This window comes from Stigmatopora argus, chromosome 1 (genome assembly GCF_051989625.1).
Source record: "Stigmatopora argus isolate UIUO_Sarg chromosome 1, RoL_Sarg_1.0, whole genome shotgun sequence".
NCBI classification, from domain to species: Eukaryota; Metazoa; Chordata; class Actinopteri; order Syngnathiformes; family Syngnathidae; genus Stigmatopora; species Stigmatopora argus.
The window spans coordinates 8,643,234-8,668,311 of NC_135387.1; the positions used below are offsets into that span (position 1 = coordinate 8,643,234).

General features: G+C 41.7%; 1 protein-coding gene and 1 non-coding gene across 2 annotated transcripts; one reads left to right on the top strand and one right to left on the bottom strand.

The window, feature by feature from the left end:
- Positions 1-1,513: 1,513 nt before the first annotated feature.
- Positions 1,514-24,176, bottom strand: LOC144064276 (CLIP-associating protein 1-B-like). Its single transcript, XM_077586709.1, has 37 exons — positions 23,949-24,176; positions 22,821-23,238; positions 20,449-20,527; positions 20,282-20,385; positions 20,123-20,214; positions 19,949-20,024; positions 19,775-19,872; positions 19,631-19,698; positions 16,063-16,277; positions 15,894-15,986; positions 15,667-15,812; positions 15,384-15,519; positions 15,232-15,302; positions 14,503-14,562; positions 13,769-13,846; positions 13,525-13,692; positions 13,400-13,449; positions 12,846-13,043; positions 11,751-11,846; positions 11,505-11,684; positions 9,784-9,881; positions 9,661-9,684; positions 9,149-9,381; positions 8,645-8,708; positions 8,538-8,540; positions 8,293-8,456; positions 7,989-8,211; positions 7,276-7,419; positions 5,372-5,478; positions 5,121-5,268; positions 4,875-5,055; positions 4,582-4,635; positions 4,314-4,522; positions 4,057-4,185; positions 3,783-3,989; positions 3,602-3,718; positions 1,514-2,917 (listed from the first exon to the last, which is right to left on the bottom strand). The coding sequence occupies exons 2-37, from the start codon at positions 23,031-23,033 to the stop codon at positions 2,834-2,836; spliced, it is 4,410 nt and encodes a 1,469-aa protein (XP_077442835.1). The 5' UTR covers positions 23,034-23,238; positions 23,949-24,176; the 3' UTR covers positions 1,514-2,833.
- Positions 22,062-22,190, top strand: LOC144087354 (U4atac minor spliceosomal RNA). The gene has a single exon (XR_013304703.1). It is a non-coding gene; the product is annotated as a U4atac minor spliceosomal RNA (small nuclear RNA).
- Positions 24,177-25,078: the final 902 nt, after the last annotated feature.

The window sequence follows — 25,078 nt, forward strand, 5'->3', positions numbered from 1 at the left end:
GCCCGAAAATGGGGTAAAATCCAGCCGAAAAAAGCATTTATTGATTAAATACAAATACTGGAGCTTTTTAGACAACAGCACCAGGCCCGAAGTATCATTTCCCCGGGAAAAAGACAGCGATGAACGTCGATACGTCCATACGCGAAACGGCAAAAATTGCACTAAAATGGGGTAAAATCCACTTCCTAACAGCATTTATTGATTAAATAAAAATACTGGAGCTTTTCAGACATTACAACCGGGCCAGGGGGTGATTTTCCCGGGAAAAGACAGCGATGGACGTCCAGGTGAACCGGCAAAAATTGCACTAAAATGGGGTAAAATCCACTTCCTAGCAGCATTTATTGATTAAATACAAACACTGGAGCTTAAATACAAACACTGGAGCTTTTCAGATATCAGAACCGGACCCGGAGGACGACTTTCCCCGGGAATTTCATACAATTGAAATATTATTTAGGAATATAGCCATATTTTACTCACCAAAAATCCTTTTTAACTGTACACAATATCAATCCTCCTTTCTTTCTTCCTTCTTTTCTATCGCCATCGAAGCTAATGCTGAAACTCGAGCCTGTCCTGTCGTATTTCTGGCATAGTCCGTCTTGAAAATGGCTTTAAATCAACACAACTATATATTTGCTTGTGCAGCTCGCTCTAGATACAGTTTGTTAGCTCTGGCTAGTCCACTCTATCCCCAGCCAATCATAGTCGGTGAAAGCGATGACGTATCCCTACGCCTGCGAGAAGGCAATGACGTATCCCTATGCCTGCGCGAAGGCATTGTGGTGTTGCCAACTCGAGATCTGATTGGTTAAAGCCATTGTCTTATCGACGCTTGTTTAATGCAGCAGAGCCTGCAGAACTGATTGTGAAGGCCTTCAGGCAGATTTCTGACCCTGGCAACAAATATTGGCTCAAATGTGATTGGTTAAATGCTTAAATATGAAAACACATCTGGAAGCAGTGCAACCAGGGGGGAAAGCAATGAAAGGAAGCTAACAGACAATTTGGAATTATTTAATAAGTATTGATGGACAAAATATAATACATGATTCAGATATTTCTTAGGCCAGCAGAGACGGTCTGACGGCCCGCCACTCCTGGGACCAAAAAGAACAAAAACGTGCCAAACATACAGTTAGTTCACCGTCAGACCTACCGTATGCATGCATGTATATTTATGTGCATGTATGTATATATGTGCTATATATGTGCTAAGCAACACGCTTATTTATTTATATATTTATTCATGTATTTATTTATTAACTTACTTTTACCTATCTATTTATGTCTAAAATGCCTTTCCTATTCCTGCATCCTCACCCTCTTGCTACTGTGACAACAAAATTTCCCGAATACGGGATGAATAAAGTTATCCAATCCAATCACCATTTCAAGTTCTTTATTAGCAGGACAAGTGAGCTCACAGTGCCATCTGCTGACGAAGTCTATAACTGCACCATAATCATGAAAGCGTGAATGCAAAAGAACAACTCGACAGACAAAAAAATCGGTCTGCTATTTTATTTAAAACTCACTTGTGACATAAATACTTGCAATAACACTCTGCTCAACATAAATATAGTACTGGGTGACAGGGACGGGAAGGGTGAAAACATGCGAGTGTGTGCTTTAAAATGGCATTCATCGGCAAATACTAGCAACCTCCTTACTTCGCACGTCCATCTGCTTTATGATGGACTTCATTCTATTGTAGGAAAAGAGGTGTAACTAAAGGCACGCGTACAAAATGACAGTGAAAAGGGCCCAGTTTAACAAGGCTGTGGAAAGTGTGGTGGCCTGTTTGGTCAAAGGGCCTTATGATAGGATGTGTAGCTCTGAGGCGTTCAAGAGGCACAATTGTACAAGATGATTGCTATGTGAATATTTATTTCTCAACACAAAGCCCAAAAAGCCGTTTCAGTCTTCAGTCTAAGATGAGGTTGAAGTTGCCACATCTCTTTTCAGTCAAACACAGCATTCATCTTGAAGACATTTTCGCCATCAGCCAGCTTTCCTACTGAAGCTGCAGATTGTCTAATTTGTATTTTCCAATTAAATAACGTCATTCAAAACAGGTTTACAACAATTCCAGCTGCACTGCTTAATTAATGGAATATAGAAAACATGTATAGTAGTCAGTGGTTCAAGAATAATTGGACCGTGCTGTTGAGGACCGAGCTCGGAATGGAGGTCTCAAAGATCAATACGAGAAATTCATTTATGCTCTACACTAACACATTTGTGTGCGTGCTGCCTCATCCAGAAAGCAATATTAAAGGGCATGAAATGTGCGTATCAATCTCTTACTGGAGAATCTTAACGACATTCAAGTGTCATGATGAATTTTACGCAGACAAGCGGAATGTAGCGTCCTCAAAATATAGCATTTTCACTTCATTGAAACCAAGATGTATTGTTGGGCTCAAAAATTTACTAAGCTTCAAATCATTGGCCAGCCAAGTGATCATCTTCTGCAAAGTGATAAATCAGCATGAACAAGTTTCACCTTTATCTCATTGTCCAGGAAGCCAGTGGATGCTTTCAGTAGGGGGCAGCAGCTGCTGAATTAGCTTTTCAGTAAAAGTGGTGATAGGCGTGAAGCTCAGCACTAACCGAAAAAGTGAACATTTTTGAAACAGCTTCACTCTGAAGCGTGGGCCAATAGGGAAAGTTTGTTCAGGCATCCAGCCCCTCCATCTTCTGTCATATGTTGTGGGGAAAACAAAGCCCTCTTGTTTTTACGTTGCTGTGTTTGGAAATGAGAGCATGGAAAATGTCAGCTAGATTGTCAAATTACTATTGAAAGAGTGAATGTGTTAAAAGCGGGTTAGTACGAAGAGATATCAGAAGAGCTGCTGCTATTGCTGGTGGAGGTCTGAGCCCGCTTGATGTACAGGTTGAGCAGCTTCATCTACAAAAGCGAAGAGCACTAATGAGGACAATATGAAAAGTACAGTCGTATCTCTACTAACGAATGCCTCTAGGTACAAAACTTTCAGGTTACAAAACCCATTCATATGCAAATGACCGTCCCAACACACGAAAAAAAAGATTCTAAGTTACGAAATCCCCCAAAACGTAAAGGCATTTCCTATATCCGTTATTTTAAAAATGTCCCTGTAAACGGCTTGGAGAATGATTTACATAAAAACTCAAGAAGGAATAAATAAATTATCAAAATTTATGTTTATAATATCAAACAGAGCTAATGAAATTTTAGGGTCATGAATTCAAAGGGCAGAGGTTAGAAACTGATTTTTAGGAACTGCTGAGATTAGGAAAACAAAACCAATAAATAAAAAGAGATTATATACTGTTTCCCCTTTTTTGTGTTGTGTGAAAATATTTGGTGCCAATGACAGTCCTAGATTTCAACTCTATTTGTAATGAGATGGCTGTAATAAAGGATCATGTTTCAGTGCCATTGATGGTGACAGAAATCTATTAATGACTGGGAGGGGCTAGCAGTGATCAAAAAATATATGGATGGATTAAGAGTCACAAAATTTACTTTTATCATTGATTAGTTGTCGATTCCTCATTTCACATGGTGGATAACCTATTGCGAAAGCCTAATAGAAAGCTGTAGTGGTACCTTGCTGCCGGTGAGCTGAGACAGGTACGGCTTGAGGTCCTCGCCAATCACAGCGTAGATGGCCACGAGGCAAAAGACGCTGGCCTTTCTCACGCCGCTTTCCGTGTCATCGTAGCCCTGCAACAGTACGACGCGTTAAAAATCACGCAAGAAAAACATTGAGGCAAATTTCTGCTTCCACCTGCAGTAACCCCGGAATGATGTCATGCAGCAGCTGATGCAGCGGCTCCTTTGCGATGCGTTCGATGGCTCTGGTCTGCATTTTGATGGCGGCCAAGTTGATTGGATAGTCGGCCGTCTGCACAATGGGGCAAAGCACCTTGATGCACTGCTCTGGGTAGATTGAGCCCGCCAGCGTGGATGCAGCCTCCTCAGCAGCACGCACGACCTTTAGCAGATGGATGAGATTGTAAGTCCAGGTCAAAATATGTGGCCATGTTTGCATCCGTCTGCACCTCCTTGTGTGAGTCTTTGTGAGCCTCCAGTGTCTTCATGATGGTTAACTCAGCGTAGTTCTTGAAGAGAGACGGTTGGTTTCTCAGGATTTCTTTCAGGACTCTCAAAGCGAGCGCCCGGATCATGTACTGGGGGAGATTAAAACAATAATAATAAAATAAATAAAAAAAACAAAAAAAAACAGAATTTCATCCATCTAAAATTTTCACTTTTAATATATTTCTCGGATTCTTTAATCCTACTCATAGCTCCTTACATCTTTGTCTCCCAGCATCTCCAAGAGGAGCAACAACATGGTCCTGAAGTGCTCATCCCAAACCATTTGACTGTCCTCCCGAGTCACTTTAAGCAGTTCCAACAGGGTCGCCCTCCGCTCCTCTACAGTGCGCTCTTCGGTGCCGCGCTCCCCCACTGAGCCCTGGGACAGCTCCTTCAACAGCTCCCTCACCAGTTGCTCTGTCCCTCCTCCAAGATATGACATGTTTCAGAGGAATTGTGCACGTGACTTTAGATTTGTAATTTACCTGGGACATTTCTGGGGCTCTGGATTTTGTTTTCGGCATATTCTTGCTGGCGCTCTGCAGATGACAACAGATGAATGATTTTTTGGGGGGGGGGGATTTTTTTCCCGTGACCTTTGAGCAGGCCAGGCTTTTGTCACAGGCTACTTCACTTGTCATTTTGACGGGTCAGCTTTAAACTTTAAACTAGTAGAAATGACAGAATGATGCGGCGGTCATGATCTGTGCCCGTGGGCCTTGAATTTGACCAGTGTGCATTGGCGAATTTCTCACTCTAACACTCTTGTGTGACGCACCATTTTGTCGCAACTCCATAGCTTCGTAGTTGTGGGGGTTGTAGTCTCTAAAACGCTGCAACGCCAAAGAGCGTGGTAAAGGTGTGTTCAGTAACGAAGTCTTGTTGTCCAAAGCTGTCCGCCCAGCATCCACATCGCCGAAAAGACGTAAATCAAAATGTGAGGGAGCTGCGCCTCCGGACTGTGACAAACAGAAGACACGTGTCACATTACAAAAGTTTAACATGAACAGTCTGATCAATTTACTGTGGCATCCCGCGTTGCATCTCGCTTATACGGCTCAATCGGCTCTTCTTGGCTACGATAGCTAAAGTTCTGGATTGCCTCAGTGACACCACGCAGGGAGCTGTAGATCTCCTCAGAGTTCAGGTTCTCACTGTCATACTCCAGCATGCTGAAACCATGGATTACAATACATGAGAAACACACGTATGAATTCATAACGTTTATTAAGGCAGCATGATACGATACGTATATATGGATGAAGGAAACTATACCTCGGCGAAAATCCTCCATGGGAGCAGGTGCTGGGAGATGTCAGTGGGCTGCTGCGGCTGCTAGGCTGGCGTGGAGTTGTTCGACCAGCTGAACTAGCGGGCGATGCCTGTGACATTAGACACGTCTTTAGGTGCTATGAAATACTCCAGGAAATGATTATAAAATAATGGCAGACCTTATTTCCGAAACCAATTCATTAAAAAAAATCCTAAATAATGAAATGAAATCCTATCTCGTCCACAGAATAGACCTTTTGCAATCTCCGCCCCGCAAGTACGCGCCTCATTCGTGACGTCACTCAACAGTAGTAGTGTCGTATTTTTCCATAAAGAGAAATGCTATTAAATCTGTTTTTTGTGCTTTTTTATATTACAAAGAAAAGGACTATGGTTGTGCCTCAGCAAAGTCTCATCTAGCGAATTCAGTAATTACTAATAAATGACAAAAAAACTGTATATTTTTGTTGCTGGTTGTGAAGGTATTGAGCCCTTCATAAAACCAGATTCTGAACAATCAGGTGTAACCAGGTCATAAATTAGGATGCCCAACTTTCCAGGTTTGGATGCCACTATGCGCAACTTTGATTTGGCTTATACCCAATACCTGGGCATGCTGCCGTCTGGCTCTTCTTGCTGGAGAAACACAAGACTGACCTCTCAAGAAAAAGAAACCAGCTTTGTGCTTAGCTGACTTTCATGTCAGGTACATTTAAGGTTGTAGTTCTTGTGCTGATTTTAGAATGCACTGTTGTTAACTCTCCACTGATCTGTTGGTAGGCGGGGGAGTTCGTTGAATGCAGCTCTCGGATTAGCTAAATTTTAAGATTACAAATAAATGGTTTAGCTCAGTGGTGGGCAAACTACCGTGTTTTCTCGCATATAAGCCGTATTTGTAACAAAAAAAATATGACCCGATCAAGGGTGCGGCTTATATGCACACAAGACTTGCTATACTCTTTTAACTCAGTTATACAAAGTAAAATTTACTATTTATTGGTTATTTTCTGTTTTGCAGTAAGAAAACAACGATTACTGGATGAATTAATTCCTTATATTGACCCTAAAAATGTGCTTTTGATTGATGCAGTATCTCAGAAATACCATGTGTGATGATTTTTCTTAAGATTCTCCCCTCAAAGTAACATATTTGTACTTAAAACCATGAATATCGAGGTGAACATTGTGAATCAATTGTAAAATTCAATGATTTTAAGGCAATTTTAAGGGTGTGAGTTATACGCGGGGGCGCCTTATATGCGAGTAAATACAGTAGGGCCGCAGTGGGTGCGGGTTTTCACTCCAACCCATAAAGAGGACACCTTTTCACCAGCATGGTGTCTGACAAGTGCATTCAGTGAATGGCAGTCAGGTGCTTCTTGTTTTCTGCAGAAAGCTCAAAGGTTAAACTGTCTGTGCTCGATCGGTTGGAACAAAAACCTGCACCCACAGCGGCCCTCGAGGACCAGTTTGCCCACCTGTCTTTCTGGTTTGGTGGAGCATTTATTAACACTTTAGTTTGAGGTTGCTGTGGTTTTGTGTTCAATTTTTTCTGTAACTACTATTTTTGTTTTTAGAAAATTGAATAAAATGTTTAGTTTTTTTAAATACGACTGTCAAAATAAATATTTGTGGGAATAAAAATGAAATTTGCCACTACCTCTGCTCCCTGATTCTTCAAGACTTGTTTTTGTATATTTTCACGAGGGGCTCATCTTGACCTTGGTTACACAAGTGATTCAATGAACAGGTTCCTGACCTTCAAGTTCATCAGAATTTGGGACTTAAGCCATGAAGCTTAATACTCCTTCTTAGCACACATAAGTTCAGTCATTTTAATGTTTCTGAAGTCTTCTGTATACCCTGACACCTAAGAAAGGTTAAATTTACACACGTGTATTAATTACCATGTTGATGCCGCTTGTGCTCCTCAGGTGGTTGTGTAATAGTTTAGTGGTCCCGTCTTGGAAGGTTTTAGGAAGAGCGCCAAGTAGCATGGTGAACTCTGGTGTGTTGAGCTCAAACAGGGCAATGAGCACCACCTGGGCTGCCTGTGTGCATATAGGGACACTTGTTGAGGGGACTTACTGCATTCACTCAGTTATACATTTTTTAATTCGTCACAGTGGTGATTCATAACTGAGAATAGTATAAAGTGAGAAATATTTGATGAAAATGAGCAAGGGGTCTTGTTACATGAATTTGGGAATTTTCAAATCCATTAGTAGAACTGGGATGGTTGGCATTGAATGATCATGTTTTAAAGTCAGCAAAAATGTCATTTATAAAGCAACATTAAAGTATAACAGTAGGAAGGTTGTTGATAAAAGATTGGTCATGCTGTTGGACAGCTGATTCTACCTTGCACCTTTCCTCCAGGTTGCCCTCTCCAGAAAAAGAAGCCACTGTGCTGGCTCGCCCTGACAAATCCTCCCAGTTATGAAGTGTCTGGGAGTTTGATGAATGACAAACAAAAATGCTGATTGCGGAAAACAAATAAAGACGTGAAAACAAAACAAAAGGCATGGAACCAGAACAAACTTAATCCATGAATAAAAAGGATGTAGACGCAGAAACATAAAGGTGGCAAAAGAGAAGGACAACACTGAAAGTAGCCTACCTTTCTCACATCTGAGCTTTTGGGTTCAGTGGTCCACGTAATGATGCGTGAGACAGCAAGGCGTGTCTCGCTAGTGTTGACAAAGTCAGCCGGGTCCATCCGTCGCGCTAATGCTTCGATGTAGCGCAGGATAGCCACCTTCACCTTCAAATTATGCGTCTGCGTCTGATCCACGATGAAGCGCATCAAAATGTTGAACTGCTGCTCGTAGGGGAAGGAGTCACTGGAAAGAAGATGTGAACAATTCATCCATCTGCACCAACTAATTATTCTTGCCATTCCAAACCCTAGTGTCAATCCCAACCAGGTGACGTCCAGCGCCTTTTGAACTTTGGCCTGGACGGATCCCAGGAGGTCGGCACCCATTTTCTTCAGTAGCTGGGTGAGTAGGATGAAAAGCCATTCATGAAGGTCTTCCCTGTGCAGAACAATGAAGTCCACCAGTGTCTCCAGGAACATGCTGAAGACCTGAGAGCGACAGGTGGTAGGACAAGATCAGCACTTCACTGCCAGTGACTGGAAGTTTTGAAAACAGAAGTAAGCACTTACTCTCTGATGTGTGTTAAAGTCCACACAAGCGAAGAGCCATGAAACATGAAAGCACAGTTAGTTGTGCTTGAGTTAGTTGTTGAACGTGGATGGACGATGTGTATCACCTTGCTGTGAGGATCTGCGAACATCCGGGTGAAGATCTCACAGAGTCTCTTCAGTTCTACGCGACTAACACACAGACAGGTGATATACACAATTACAAAAGTATTCGTTCACAAACTGTGACTCGCTTGTATATGTTTAATATGCTGTTTGTTCACATTCTGCAGCTATAAGTTTCAACTCCAATGGGAAGAGACCGATTAAAAGTACATTAACAACGTGTGACTGCTTTTTCAGATGTGTATTTGTGAGGTTAAAGAATCTTGTTTCTCATATGAATTTATCACAAAGGGGTCGCTCCATTTGGTCACTTACGGTAATAATAATAATTATTAAAATTTTGATATCTTAGGACCGCATTTTTGCTCAAAGAAACTGATAGCCCAATCTTAAATGTAATGTCACCCAAGTTGATAAGTGAGTCAAGGAGAGTGGGGAAATACATTAGGGAACATCGTGCCACAATGTTTTGCTCAAGACAAAAGATTAGTTTTGCCTTTACTCACCTGAGCATTCTGTGGCTTTTCAATACATTCTGTAGTGACAGCAGACCCTCTTTTCTCTCTGACCAGTTGGTGCTGGCGCAGTGGTTGAGAATTTCAGCCATATCCTCCGAGTGACGCATTCCGCCATTACGCGAGCTGTACGAGCGATCCGAGCAGGCGCTAGAGGCGTCGCTGTTGGCGTCGTCGTCGGAGAACATACCCGGTGACTCAAAGTGGCGCCGCATCGGTCGGTGCTAGCGGAGGAAGAGTCACAACTTTTAGAGGTGATCACAGCTAAAGGCTGTCTTTATGTTCTTATTTCACCATGCGATGGATTGAGACACGTTGGCAGCTATAGTATTAGAACCAGACCGGGTGTGTTAGCAAGGGACATACAGTAAATCATCATACATCATCATGTGACCACTATGCGTACATAAAACACAGTCAGTCAATCACAGATATATGATAACAATATGGTCCATGATAATGCTCCATGCTCATGCTGGCACACGACACATTAGTATCAGTACCTTACTCCTCGAGTCTCCTAAGAGCTGAAATGTACAAAGTCCAAGAGGGAGGAAATTACATTTATAAGGGATATTAAATTGATTTATTTAGTGGGACAGCAAATGATTGCGAACGTTTCTCACCAGTGCATCAGCAACAGCAGCTTCCACTTCAGTTCCTGTGTTGAGGATTCTCATGGCATTGACAGAGGCCGAGATCCGAGCTTGGTGAGACAGACGATCTAATGCAGAGGGAGGAAAAAACTGCCGTGTTAGGAAACAAAATCATCTAAGCACTTGGCTTCATTTTTCATTGGGCTTATTTGCAATCAATTCAACATGCTGCTTTACTATGCAAATGCAATTGTTTTCCCAGCAGTCACAAATGAGACCTTTTTTTATTTTTAATGAGACAATGTGAAACCCAATGCATCGGGTGAAAGATGGTTGCCCAAAGTTATGCAAATGCTCATGAGCTGAGTTAACGTTAGTTTTTCGCAAAACGATATTTCAAATTTTTGGGGAAATGTATAATTGCGACTTAAATATGTTACCATATAAGGCTGTTTTGAACAAGCCTCATATCTCTCATGAAGTCTTATCCAGTGAAGGCTGGCCATTTCCTGGAAATACTTAAAAATAATTACAGGTATGTTTTTTTTCAACCATTACACGTCACATTGAAATCAAATGATGTTTTTTCAATTCATTAAACACAATCTTTATCACTCAGTTGCACATGATAAAAAGGTGTTGTCTGTTTCTTTCAATCCTATGTAGTTTAAGATGAATGCAACTGAGCTTCACTTCATTGTTGCCTTAAAACGTTATTTGAACATTTCACTGAGTCAGTCTTTCACGTACCACTAGGCAAAGCCCCTGTACCACTGTTGCTACTCACATCACAAGTTGAGAACCACTGATAACGTATTTATGATGCAATTTAAAGTAAAGTTCACAATCAAGGGTGATTTTGCTATTACACAAGCAAACCAAATTATAGTTTTTTCAAAATCATAAGTGAACGAGAAGCGTCTATGCCTGGATGTCAGCCATATGCAAAAAATCAAAAGGCATGGATAAGGAGTGCATCTGTGTGGCAGCATTGACGTGCATTCTACGGTCACCTGAAAAGCACCCAGCAGACGACAAGGCGCTGGTAGAACAGCAGTGACGGTGAATTGCTAAAGGGGATTGGGAGATTATCACCATACAGTGACGATAGTTGTTTTTTCATCTTTCAACATCAAGTGTCAATAAATTAATCCTGTTTTATTCTGCATTAATTAATGAAAACACCAGAACCAGAGCATGCAAGAAATAAAACATCTTGGACAAACAAGAGAAAGCGCAGGAAAAAGATGTAAGGAATTTAGTTTATTTACCAATGGCTTCAATAATCAGGTTTACTAAAGTCATCGATTTGCCAATGTAAGGAAGGGCTTTGGTACCGTACTCACCCAGGGGGTAGAGACCCCTGGAGGGACTGGTATCACGGCTGCTCTCGCGACTGGTTTCGCGGCTGCAGCCCTGACTCATGCTGGGTCGAGGAATTCGGCTCCGTGCTGGAGTGGTGGGATTTAGACAGACAGACAGATGGACAGGCAAAAGCGCTAAGCAAAAGTTTAGCTGTTAGCTCCAGCTCTTAGCATATTCAGCTGGGAGGAACATTAGTCAAGACAGACAAGAAAAAGGGGTGAATTGGAGGTAAAGGTATTGTTTCTAGCTTTTAAGAAGAAACAACCAACATCTGATGAGTCAACAACTCCATGAATATATTTTCATTAAATGTGTGGTTATGAGTCAGCCACGTTTTCGGGAAAAAAAACATATGAATTCCAAGCTCATTGGTCAACAGTCCTTACCAAAGCCTGATCTAGTTGGGCTGGTCTCCCGGCTACAGCCGTGGCTGCGGTGGCCCCGTGAACGCCTACTGGCGCTTAAACTGCTGTTAACTGTAGCAGTTGCATTGCCTACAGGTAACCTCACCATCCTGCTGTGGGGGGAGCCTAGAATTCGGCCTGGGGAACCGGACCGGCTTCCAGCTAAAACATAAAAATGTGGATGAATGGAAAATGAAAGACCTGGAAGTCTAATTTACATTTACTCACGTTGAGACTGTGAGGCGACTTTTCCTTTGCTGCGACCCCGACCATCAGGCACTGCGGGACGCTTTCCTGTGTTTGTCTTTTGTGTTCGGACTCGACCTACAAAGCAATAACAGAAAAAAACTTAAGAGTATAGAAAGACTTGTTTCTTGTGACACGATGCCATGTTCTTCACACATCACAATCCTGAAAGGCATGCTTGTGTTCTTAATAATATGTCATCTTAACGCACAGGTGTCAAACTTGGGGGTCAGATCCAGACCACCACAAGTTTTGTGTATCCCGTGAAAGTCAATCATGTGCAGGGACTTCATGTTTCTCACTAAAAGTTTCATTTAAATTATAAAAAAAAAGATTTCTGTAATCACTATGGAAATCTGAAAATATTTTCTGAGTTTATTATATTTATTTTTAATTATAGTATAGTTAAAATCTTTTTAAATTGATAAATATAGAAACTTCAAAATGTAAAACATTAGAACACAACATTTACTTTGAAACTTCTTTGAATTAAAAAAAACATTTAAAACTAAAAATATTTAGATTTTCCCCATCAAAACTGTAAATAACTAAAAAGACTTTATATTGGCTGTTTTGTAAAATAAGCAAAAAAATATTAATGGCTTTTTAATCAAAATAGATGAAAATGTTTCTATTAAGTGTCTCAAAGAAGATTTTGACCATTTCTAGGTTCACAATGTCTCCAAAATTATCAAAACAGGCATTAATTTATTTCAATATTGATTAGTTGTCAATTATTTGATTAAATGAGACAGCCCTAATTGGCAGACAATTAATAGTGGATTCAAAAATTGGTCCGGAACAAAAATAATACTGTAAAATGTAATTTGTGCGTGCGTGGGTGCACCACAAACTTTACTTCACTGTACTGATGGTGGTAGCAGACAATGTGGGGAAGACATATGGACGAGCATCACTATCCAGACACACATGGCTTACCACATGTTTTAACACACCACAAGCCATCTGACTGGCACGAGAGCCCAGGAGAGAGACAATTGATTGAAGTGGACTGGAAGAGCAGTTGTGATTTAATTGTGTCTCCAAAGTAGATCATAAACACATAGTGCTACTCACCAAGTGAAGCATAAGATCCAGGTGGTAGAGCCGAGGCGGCGCTAAAGGGCGAAGTGGGAGCCTGCACTGCCGAGGTGACGGTTTGCATTCGGGTGCGTGCTGTGGCTGTTGCGTTGACATCCACGTCACTGCAAGAACGTTGTAGAGACCCCATAGAGGTGGTGCCAGTACAGGGTCTGGAAGCTTGGGCTGCTTTCGCTATGTACAAGTAATCAAGGATTAGGAATTTTTTCACTTAACATACTATCTATGAATTACATATACAATCAGAGTTTCACAGAACCCTGGTGTGTTGAAAAGAAAGGGTGAGGGTGGCTTCAGAGAAGTAACTCCTTTGTTGGTAGAAGAAAGAGAATAATTTCCCCAGAAAATTCCTTCACGATATAAGGAGCAGATTAATTGTAATTTATGGTCACAGGAGACTGTGTAAGGCCAGGCATGAGACTTTCTTTTTGGCATCTGTTACCACCTCACTGTAAAACTGTTAACACTATAATGAGCGATATGAATCAAACAGATACTATTAGTTCAACAACATATGTATGTGTTCTTACATCTGGTCAACTGGGTTCTTCCAGTGGCGCTTCTTGAAGACAAGTGTCGACTATAAACGAGAAAACAGAGGGAAATGGTCATTGCGAAAAGGGATTAAATTGAGTTTGACTTTCAAGAATCCCACTTCAGGCTCTCTTGTGAGGAGGACGAAGAATGATCCGATGGCGGCATTGACATCACAGTATCGCCACCCCGCAGGTGAGCCTGCAAAGCTTTCTGATAGGAGGACTCCAAGCTTTGGAACAGCTGCTCTGCTTTCTGACTGAAGTGACTTTGGAAGTTCCAGTAGCACCTACGGGAAACACCCAGATATCATATTGCGACTCCCGTTCAACATTGTCAAAGACAACAAGTAGCGTGATACTTACTTCCTGGCCACAGATCGCACCTCTGCATCTGCATCATGAATGCCTTTCTTTATAGTTTCCATTAAAACAGCAACATGCCTGCCAGAGCACACATTAAAACTGTGTGAACATCTCTCTCTCACGCATGTAAACTCAATAACAACCCGAGAGCCCCCTAGGTATCAAGGTTGAGCTCATGTTTCCCCCAAGTGGCAGTAATGGCAGCAGCCATGCAGAAACCCAATGTGGCTTTTAGACAGCCAGATGCCCCTCCCCCCACCATCACCACAAAGCCTGCCAAGCTAGTGTTATGTTACCTTGATGGAATAATCGCAATGTCACCACTTTCTTCCAGACCTACTAATTATTCCACAGCTAAAATTGATCTTCAGCTTCACTTTATATGCACGATTTAGTCATACCGTATTTACTCGAATATAACCCGGACAAAAAATGATGACTGGATCGAGGGTACGGCTTATATGCGCATAAAAACACGACATGCAAAAAAAACTGCAAATTGACAGCGCCGTGACACGATGACATCACGACAAAAATGGCCGCTGCGTCGGCGTGTGACGTCACGGCGTAAGCGAATTCGGCCGATACTTTCATTTATTTCAAAATAGAGAAAAGATAAGCAGATAAAACACTAAACAAAATTTATTTTGACGTATATGAATGAAATTCAAGAAAAAAACGTATGTATCTTGCATGAAACGTGAAAAAATTTAGTAAATACGGTAATTTATTACCTTTCCAGAGAGTTCGTAAGCCATTCCTTCAACATCAGGTCCAATAACTCATAACACCGCCTGTAGGATGTAGAACAGAAAACCATTTCATAGAAACTCACTAATCAATCAATGCAGTAATTTATTTCAATCGCACACTAACATCAGACTTGTCAATGACGAAAGTTAAGCCATTTTAGGTTCACTTGGAGGGTGCTCCTTGTATATACTACCATTATGTATCCTACTATATATATGCTACCTCGCTATAAGTAGCATTACTAGCTCATTGTGACTTAATAAACTATGAACAAACCATGTAGAAGGGAACACACCTAATAATCAATAGAACAGGAAAAGGAAACTAAGGTCATATAATTCAGCATGACTATTAATACTATTAATATTGAATTTAGAATTGCTGGTGTGCATGGCAATGTCATTAATTGCAGTAAACCACAAAAATCTTATGCTCTAAATTTGGGGAGCACCCATCATTGATTCCCGAAAAGCCTGACGTACTGATCTCAATTTTTGACCATATGGGTTTTTCATGAATAACAGCATGCACCGTTAATATTCTGATCAACCATGTGCATAGGTATGTATCGTTGCAAAATATGGCTGAATTTTCTACAATATGTGTATAAAGAGAGAATAAATTCTATCATTTGAAAAAAATCCAAACGGACAGAAAGCCTAAAATCACTTGATTAAACTGAGTTTTACCAAATAATTTCTATTACTTACCTTCTGACAGCCACAGATTTAGAGATACAGTTGCTGGTGATGATTGGGATTAGACGAGGGTAGTGTGTGTTCTGCAAAACACGGATCGAACTTTAGTGTAATAACATACTTGTTCTGACAAAACAATTTGATTGGTTGAAGCAGAGACGTACTGTGAGTATGAGGCGGATGGCAGCCACACCAGAGGTTGCTATGATTTTGGCACTATTGGGGACAAGGTTCAGGAGCGTAGGCATTATGGCCTCCGCACCATGATCAAAGCGGTTTCCCAGCACTGAGGACAAGTGCCTGCAGATGGAAAAATCCCAAGGAAACACTAAATTTCACTAAAATAAAATGTTCGACTTGACTAAATTGAACATCAGAAATTGACACATTTTTAATTTTAATTAAATAAGGGGCCAACAGAAAACTGCAAATTTAGGATAGTCTTACCCTAGGGTGATACAGGCTTCCCGAACCACCTGAGAACGCAGGTCTTTGGCTGACAATCTGAAGGACGACTCCGAGAGCCGCAATTGTTGCAGGAAGACTTCAAAGTCTATCGCTCCAGCCAATACCAGTGAGCGCACCTTCTTCAGCTGAAAGAATGAGACAAGCAAGGTCTGACTGAAGTAGCCAAAGGACAATCGGCCATACCAAACACTAAAACAATATCTTACCGCTGCAACTCGGAGCTCCCAGTCACGTTTGTCATCTGAAAGCACATCTCGAATCTTGGCCATGGCCTCCTCCACCTCTCTGTTGGAGTGGATCTGATAAAGGGAGGGGATGTAGTCAGCTGCTTATGTGACCAATAAACACAGCGAGTCTTGAGTCAAATGAGTGAACCTGGATAGTGGGAACATCCTCAAAAGCCTGTATGAAGTCACCCTCGTCCACCGCGCCAGCAGTAGAGCCATCTCTCCCTGTGCTGGCTGCTGATTTGTTGGAGACGGCACGTCGAAATGGACCACTGGCAGTCTTTCTTCCAGGTAACAATTCAGCTTCCGATGACGCTGAAGAGCAGCCACCGTCCATTGAATCACCATCCTCTGAGTTTTTATCTGAGGCAGACGACAGTTGAAAAGTCACATGGGGAAACCAACAGACAACAAACGGGAGCTAGAACCGTACCCTCCCAACAATGTCGTGTGGGCAGGCTCACTGACATATCTGCATTTCAAAACGACATTCCTAAACACAACACATGACTTTACACAATGACGTTAACAATTTTGAAAGTTAGAATAGCCAATAAATAAATAAATAAAAATCACAACAACAACAAAAACTAGGCTGTTTTGTTGCTTTGAGCTGCCACTATTTGATTTTCAACTACCAATGTCAACAGATAACACAGAGTTTACAAAACTATGGTGATTAACAGACAGCATTGAGGGACAATGAGATCCATCTCAAGGATTGGGAGGACACTCCCCTGGTGAATAAATCACACAATTCATGATGTGCAAGAAAAATCAAGCACAGTCTATCTCACTGTGAGGATTCATCATGTCCTCTACATTTTTCCTTTAGCCCCCATTACTAACAACATGTTAGTTCTAGCGCCTATGCCGAATCAAAAGGAAAAAGCTCACAGGAACAGATCCGTCTGCAGACCAGTTTCCTCAGCATGCCGACTGTCAGTTGGTCCACTCGTCTGCAATTCTTTCATATCTGGGAGGGAACTAGAGAGAGGCAGTGGAGCCAACATGCCAGCCTCTCCCTCCCATATTTAAGTCAAATATTCCTATTGTTCTTGACAAACACATACAGACGACACACTGTCCTCCTGCTGACTACAGCAAATATCCACGCTGCCGGCATCAGGATGGAGAAAACGGGAAGTGTGGGTGGAGATAATGGGAGGAGCTCAAATGCACGAGTCATTGGTGGGTGGAGCCAAGATTGAGGGACAGCCATTGTATGTGTGTCAGTGAAGTAGGAGGAGAATGTGGAGAGAGTGTGTCAGTGGAGTGAAGCATAAATCAGCTATCATAATTCATGAATGCTATTGTGGTGACAAAGAAAACATAATCTAGAACTGGGACGGAGTCACTCTCTCGTATGAAGGAAGACAATGCCGATGTCCTAAATTTCCACAGACACAGCAAGCATAAGGCGCTGTCACAAAGCTGTAACAGGAACATGAATTCCCAAACCATTCACCAACGACTACGATTCATCTTAGCATGTCCTGAGGCTGCTTTTACTTCAACCGTTGCTTGACAGCTATGTACTGCTCTTTTCACCAACCTGAATGTTTTGTTTCAGTTCTTTATTGCTTCTTTACATTACCATGCCCACAGTTATCATTATCAAAACTTTATGCTTTGCATTTAAGTGAAATTGGCTTTCGCGCAGACATACAACACTGATTATCTTACTAACGCCAATAACAATAAGGATGCATGTATATTTATGTGTATGTATGTATATATGTGCTAAGCAACACGCTTATTTATTTATATATTTATTCATGTATTTATTTATTAACTTACTTTTACCTATCTATCTCTAAAATGCCTTTCCTATTCCTGCATCCTCACCCTCTTGCTACTGTGACAACAAAGCTTCCCGAATACGGGATGAATAAAGTTATCCAATCCAATCCAATTACCTATTCCCTTACAATCTTCACCAAGAGCCCTGTTTCACTGCCCATAATACTTTTCCATGGTGCTTTGTAAGCCTAGTGAACTGCCAGACTTGTCTTGCCCGTTGTTTAATTTTAAGAGGGGCTAATAGAAAGCATTTCCACAAAGACCACCCATCGATTTTCAACTGCGCTTACCCTTGCCAGTGCCGGAGGGAGCTGGAGCCCATCCTAGCTGACTTTGGACAAAAGGCGAACTACACTCTTAACTGGTTGACACTCAGTCGGAGGGCACACACACAATCTCACACCGGAACCGAGTGGGAATCAATGAGGTCAATGTACCACGACACCATCAGTAACTCTGCATACAGTGTGCTATCTGATATTTGATTGCTGAAAAATGCTGCTTTTATAAGACCAGCTGACTGGGGTTTTCACAAAGATTTTCAATTGTTCCCTGCAAAAATCCATCATCCCCTCCTGCCTGAAATCTGCCACCATTATCCCTGTCCCTAAAAGCCAACCATTGACAGCCTGAATGATTATAGGCCTGTTGCACTTACGCCTGTGATCATGAAGTGCTTTGAAAAGTTGGTCGCCCGCCATATCAGGGATACAATCCCTCCCTCAGTTGACCATCACCAATTTGCCCATAGAGCAAATAGGTACACTGAGGACGCCATCGCCGTAGCTCTACACACAGCACTGAGCCACCTGGAGCACCATGGGAACTACGTGAGGATGCTTTTCATTGACTATAGCTCAGCCTTCAACACTATAATATCGGACATTCTGGCTGACAAACTCTCCCACCTTGGACTATCCTCTTCCATCTGCTACTATATTAAGAACTTCTTAACCAACCGTCCACAAACTGTTAGACTTGGTCCCCACCTCTGTTCCTCCATTACAATGAGCACTGGCTCCCCACTGAAGGTTGTGTACTGAGTCCTCTTCTATACTCCCTGTACACATATGACTGTACACCGACCCACCACTTTAACTCCATCATCAAAATTGCCGATGACACCACTGTGGTCGGACTCATCTCAGGGGGGGATGAGTCTGGCAACAGAGATGAGGTCAACAAACTGTCTTTGTTGTGTTTGGTGAACAATCTCACACTAAACACCACGAAAACTAAAGAAATAATCCTGGACTTTCGCAAACGCAGCACAGATCTGGCCCCACTCCTCATAAATGGAGTATGCGTAGACAGGGTCCAGTCCTTCAATTTCCTGGGGGTCCACGTCACGGACAAGCTCTCCTGGTCTACCAACACCACGGCAGTGGTGAAGAAGGCCCAGAAATGACTCAATTTCCTGAGGGTACTCAGGAGGAACAACTTGGACACTAAGCTTCTGGTAACCTTCTATAGAGCCACTGTGGAGAGCATCCTGGCATACTGCATTACAGTGTGGTACGCTGGAAGCACGGCAGCAGACAGAAAGGCCATGCAGAGAGTGATCAACGCTGCCCAGAAGATACTACAGGTCTCATAAAACTCGGACAAAAAGACTTGGGAACCGTTTTTTTCCCAGAGCCATCAGGGCTCTGAATTTGCACTACCACGACACACAATCCCTTCAGTGCAATAACTTCGGGGTGTGCAATAACTTTGGGGTGTGCAATAACAATGCAATATCTTAGATTGTGCAATATTTTAGAATTCCCTTGCCTGGACGTGACTTTTTAAATAACTTATTTATGTTTTTACTGGGAAAAATGCACTTTGTGGAGTAGCACCACCAATTTCGTTATACGCAGCTGTGTATATGACAATAAAAGCTTTTGATTGATTGATTTGATTAATCCTACCTGACACGGATAGGACCATGTTTCCTGATCTCTGGACTTCATCAAACTTACTAAAGATGACATTCAACCTAGAAAGAAATTATTGACAGTACATGTTTATGCATCATTGTGTGAATCATTGGCATTTGGTTTGTCTAAACCCACCGTGACTGAGGTAGGCCCTTCTTTCCAAGGTCAATTCTCACTCGCTCACCCACATGGCGATAGATCTCCACTAAGCAGCTCATGGCCCCCTCACGCACCTAACCAATTTTCAACAGGTGTTTACATATCATTATTGACAGAAGTGGTATTCATAGGGCAAAGCTGTTGTAGTACCTGACTTGTGGGGTCTCCCAAAAGATTACAAATGTGAGGAACTATTTTGCTGAGAGTCAGGCTCTGCGATCCAAACCTGAAATCAATTCCATACATACATACACGTGACCCACCCAAAAAACAAAATATTTTTCAAATAATTATTTCAAGTAGGATACTAAAGGTTAAGCTTACACTTTTAAGGTGGAGATCAGACAAAGGCAGAGTCCTTCTCTGGTCCGGTTGTTCTTGTGTTTAAAGCCTCCTGTCATGCGCTCCCAAACATACTAAGAAAGCATAAAATAAATTAAGGTGGCAATAAATCCCAGTCTCATATGCATTTCTATTTTCTACCTGTGGGTTGGCAGCCAGATCCATGATCTTTAGAAGAAGCGCCTGATCCTGGTCCCGCACTTGGTCCTTAGCATCTCCCAGACGATCAATTAAGCTGGGAAGAACTGAACAAAGAAAAATGTTCTCACATGGAGCTGAACTGAAAATTTAAATGTCAAAAGCCTCACCTGTCGCAACCTGCGTCCTGAATTTTTCCTGGAGTCTGCTAACGAGTGCAGACAGAAGGTCCATCCCCAACAGCACGACCTAAAAATAAACAAAAAAGCACAGAAATGCCAACAGTTATGATATTTAGAATCACATACCCGGTGAATTTACGTACATATATTTTATGCACATCTATCACAATTATTATGATCCATCCTTTCTTTGTTTGTAGGTACACTGCACTCTAGACTGGTCACCAGTAAATCACAGAAGACAAGTAGAGATCCAGTTCTTACACACACATTCACAATTTAGGGCTCTCGATTAACCTAACTAGCCGATTTAGGGGCTGTGGGTGGAAGCCAGTGTACCCTCGTAAAATCAATATAAGCAAAGGAAAAACACGTATCCCGAGATTTGAGCGTAGATCTCACTAATCAATATTCCACAATGTTGATAATAAAGATGAATGGTGATTCATTTTAATACTTTTTTACCCATACAGCTGATCCTCACAAGGATCACAGGGGGTGCTGAAACCTATCCAAGTATTATTCTTATTATATAGGCTAACATTTTTTTTGCTGCATGTTTTTTTTAACTTATTCAAGACAATTTATGGTTGCTAACATTTTTTTTACTGTATGCTTGACTTTTTGAAGAATTGGCATTTTTGATAGCATTTTATTTTTATGGTACAAGTTCTGGAACCAATGTAGAGGTATGGGTGTACTTATTTTGTAAAAAAAAAATATTCATTCAGTTTCAGCACCGCTTATCCCAGTTAGGGTGCTGGAGCCTATACCAGCTAACGAAAGGCAGACTACACCCTAGAATGGTCGCCAGTCAGTCATAGGTGACACAGAGACAGACAACCATTTGCACTCACAATCACACTGCAAACAACCTGGAATCGATCCGACCACCTTACAGAAATTAATGACAGATTTGAATTCAGCACCCTAATATGATGTAAAAACAACTGTTTAAATCAATCCAACAATTTGTTTTCGTTGAGCTGTTCCTATAACAAAATATAATTTTTTATTGATGGAAAATAAATACGTGTTATTTTATTTCAAGCAACAACAAAAAACAGATATAATTACAAAATAGTAAAAATAGTCCAAATGCTTGCATTCATCATGTTAGTTTATGGATTTACTTTGCATTTTTGTCCAGTTTGTTTTAATTTTTTCATTGGCTACAAGGATCTTCACTACAGTATATGTTTATGTAGTGAAGTCAAATACTGTTTGCATTATATGTTATCCTATTCTATAGTAAATAAATAAATATGTCAATTAACAAAATGTTTAAACAGCACATTAGACCATTGTGCTGTGTGCCCGTTTTGTGATAAATCCATAAAATGAGGCGAATACACCACCACTAGGGGGCACAAGAGGCAAGGAGATTTAAAAACTGCAAAGGCTTGTGGGTAATACAATCAAAAGTCGAGTTTTATCGCAGTGGGGTCAGAACAGATCCTTTTTGCTGGCCTAAAACACAATGTGTCACCTTCTAAGAAGGAAACATGTTAAGTTCTATATAATGGAGAGTTGTCATATGAAACCCTGACTGAGCCATCTGCCCACATTGCATGAGTTTGCAGCGTTGCTGCTGTTGGACAACCGTCCTCGTCATGGGGTGAATGGGAAAGTCAATGAACGTATAGTGAGACTTTCCCTGCTGACACCATAATCAACACTTTCGCATCTCCCGAATCCACGATTCGGGTCCAGGTGCAATTTTTGGAACCCAACATTCGTTAAAACATCAAAACAACATAAATCAACAGTTATTGTCAACATGCAACAATGCCACACCGCGGTAAATCCGACGTACTACATCCCCACGTGACACACTTTAAACTTACAGTGCAGTCAAAATTGAGTGCCTTACTCCTCAAATGTACAAATATGTCATTCTATTATATTACCCCTTATCATGTATTTTATCTTCCAAATGAATTTAAATAAAGTATGTTAACGATAATTTGTAACATTGTGTATTAATGGTGCTACATGGCCAAAAAAGTTATGGACAGGAAGGAAAGGGAGTGTGCTTAGTTCCATCATTTTTGGTATTGTTGGTACCCATGGCAACTTTGCACATTAAAATCCCAAAGTGAGATACAAATGTACACACACTGTACCTAATTTTAAGTGTAGAGAGCTGGAAAGGGGGCCACGGCTCTGGTGACTGCGATCTTATTTTACCAGCATCATTAACCCAAATTTTCATGGTGACTTGTTCCTCTCGTGAATATCATTGCTCAGTCATTTTCAATCGGTGCGCCGTGAGAGATTATCAAAGTGTACTAGAGCAAATGATAACATTTGGTTTGGTGTGGTTATTGATTTGCATTGAAGTTTGTGGAAAAACTAACCTTGAAGTGATTGGAGTTGACCCAAGAGCTGGCTAACGTTTCCACCAGTCTGTCCAGGGTCCCCTGGTCCTGCTCCAGGTCTGGACATTTGTCCTCGTGCTGGATAAGCTCAACCATCTCCTGGCCAACCTGCAGCCTCTTGCTCAGGTCCTTGACCATCACCCGCTCCAGCAAATACTCCGTGGCCATCACCTCTTCCTCCTCCTCTGCCATTGGAGAAGAACTGATGACTAGATGCTAACTCCCAGCAAATTCTCTTCCCGCGTTCAGTCCAAGAAAGTCCTGATCGCTGACAAGTCTCTTGGTCCTGTTTTTTTAAGCCAGTTACGGTTTTAAGGAGGCAGCTGGCGTTGCTGGCAGAGTCCTAGTGAGCGCCATAATCCTCACTTAATGGTCCAAATCGTTTGCTTGTCTGGCTCTAAGTAGGAGAAAGGAAATACAAAGATAAAAGAGGTTAACAGATTAAGGATAGTTGTATTATGGTAGGAAAAGTTTCTTTTCCAGTGTTCTTTTTATTCATAAATCATATGGATTGTTCCACTATTTAAATGTAATCTGTCATTTTAAATATGTTAAATGAAAGTGGCTCTACTTTTCTCATTCCCTGTTTTCACATTGTAGTTTGAGTTGTGTTTTATTTGTTTAATAAGGGACAGCAAATATCAATGAACATGTTTATATTCATGTTAATGAACATGTAAATGTGTAAGATTGTAGCCGATGGCTAATTTTTATCTTTAGTCCCTTGTGTAGGTTGATGTTGATGTTGATTTCAATATTTTAATTCAATTTTTGCTTCAAAATCTGAAGTGATGCGTGGTTGGTTTTATACAAATAAACATGCCTTGCGTGGATGTATGACTTTTAACGCAACTTTCTGTGTTAACTTGAAAACCATTAAACTCGTTACGATGTCGTTCAGTGTCGATAGTTAGTTTAGCCGTTAGCTTTGCCGATAGCACAACATCTAAGGCAGCCTGAGAGCTTAAAGTGGCGCGAGTTAGCGCTAGCGGAGTTACCTTATTAGCGAATCGGTGGCGTCAATCGTCACGTCGCATAACTACGCACACTGGCGTCGACATTAATTATAAATTAATACATCAACACTTTGGAGAAGCACTCACTTACCGGATGGACCAAAGTCAGAAGTGGCGAATCTGGTTCAGGACATCCCGTCCGTTCATTCACGTCGCACCGCGACCTTTTGCATTGCAAATGGAATGAATAAAAAAGGAAACAGTTGCTTTATTATCTATTATCTAATTTCAATAGTGACGGCAAAGCAACCCAGAGATATGGACATTAGACAGGCAAAAAAAAAGTTTGGGCCGCATCGAGTGCCGTAGGGAACGTAGCCGGTAATGCTGCAAAAGGGCGACACCATTTGGCAAAAGTTGGAGAGCAATGTGATCACTGCATCACTATCAAAGATATCTTAAGATGGAGTCGGGGACGTGACTATTTGGCGGCCATCTTGCAGCAGTAAATCCACTAAAATACCTTTTCTCTCATCTCATCTCATTTTCTGAACCGCTTTGAATCGGTGGCCAGCCAATCGCAGAGTACAAGGAGACAGACAACCATGCACACTCACACCCATACCTAGGGGCAATTTAGTGTCCAATCAGCTTAGCATGCATGTCTTTTAAATGTGGGAGGAAACCGGAGTACCCGGATGAAACCCACGCAGGCCCGGGAGAACATGCAAACGCCACACAGATGGACATGACCTGGATTTGAACCCGGGACCCCAGAGCTGTGAGACCGACGCGCTCTAAAATACTTTTTAGCTAGTGGAATTCTTGACTGAATTACAAACAATTGGGTTTTAGCAAACCGTATTAGCGTCGCTTTTTATTTGATGTTATACTTATCTTTAAGCATGCAGTAAATTTCCCCCATGACCCTTGTGAACGAGGCCCGGCGGCTGAGTGGTTAATGCATTGGCCACACAGCTCTGGGGTCCTGTGTTCAAATCCCGGTCGGTTCACCTGTGTGGAGTTTGCATGTTCTCCCTGGGCCTGCGTGGGTTTCCTCCGGACACTCCGGTTTCCTCTCGCATTCCAAAAACTTGCATGGTAGGCTGATTGGACACTCTAAATTGCCCCTAGGTATGGCCGTGAGTGTGCATGGTTGTCCGTCTCCTTGTGCCCTGCGATCGGCTGCCCACCGATTCAGGGTCACCCCTGCCTCTGGCCCGGAGTCAGCTGGGATAGGCTCCAGCACCCCCTGCGACTGTAATGAGGATAAAGCGGTAC

Bases quoted from the DNA above. Each gene is read 5' to 3' on its own strand.
- LOC144064276 (XM_077586709.1), bottom strand. From the start codon at position 23,033: ATGGCAGAGGAGGAGGAAGAGGTGATGGCCACGGAGTATTTGCTGGAG. The intron at 4,636-4,874 runs GTGCGTCACACA...TGTCATCTGCAG, and splicing joins TATGGAGTTGCGACAAAATG to AGCGCCAGCAAGAATATGCC. The intron at 2,918-3,601 runs GTACCACTACAG...TCGCTTTTGTAG, and splicing joins CTCAGCTCACCGGCAGCAAG to ATGAAGCTGCTCAACCTGTA.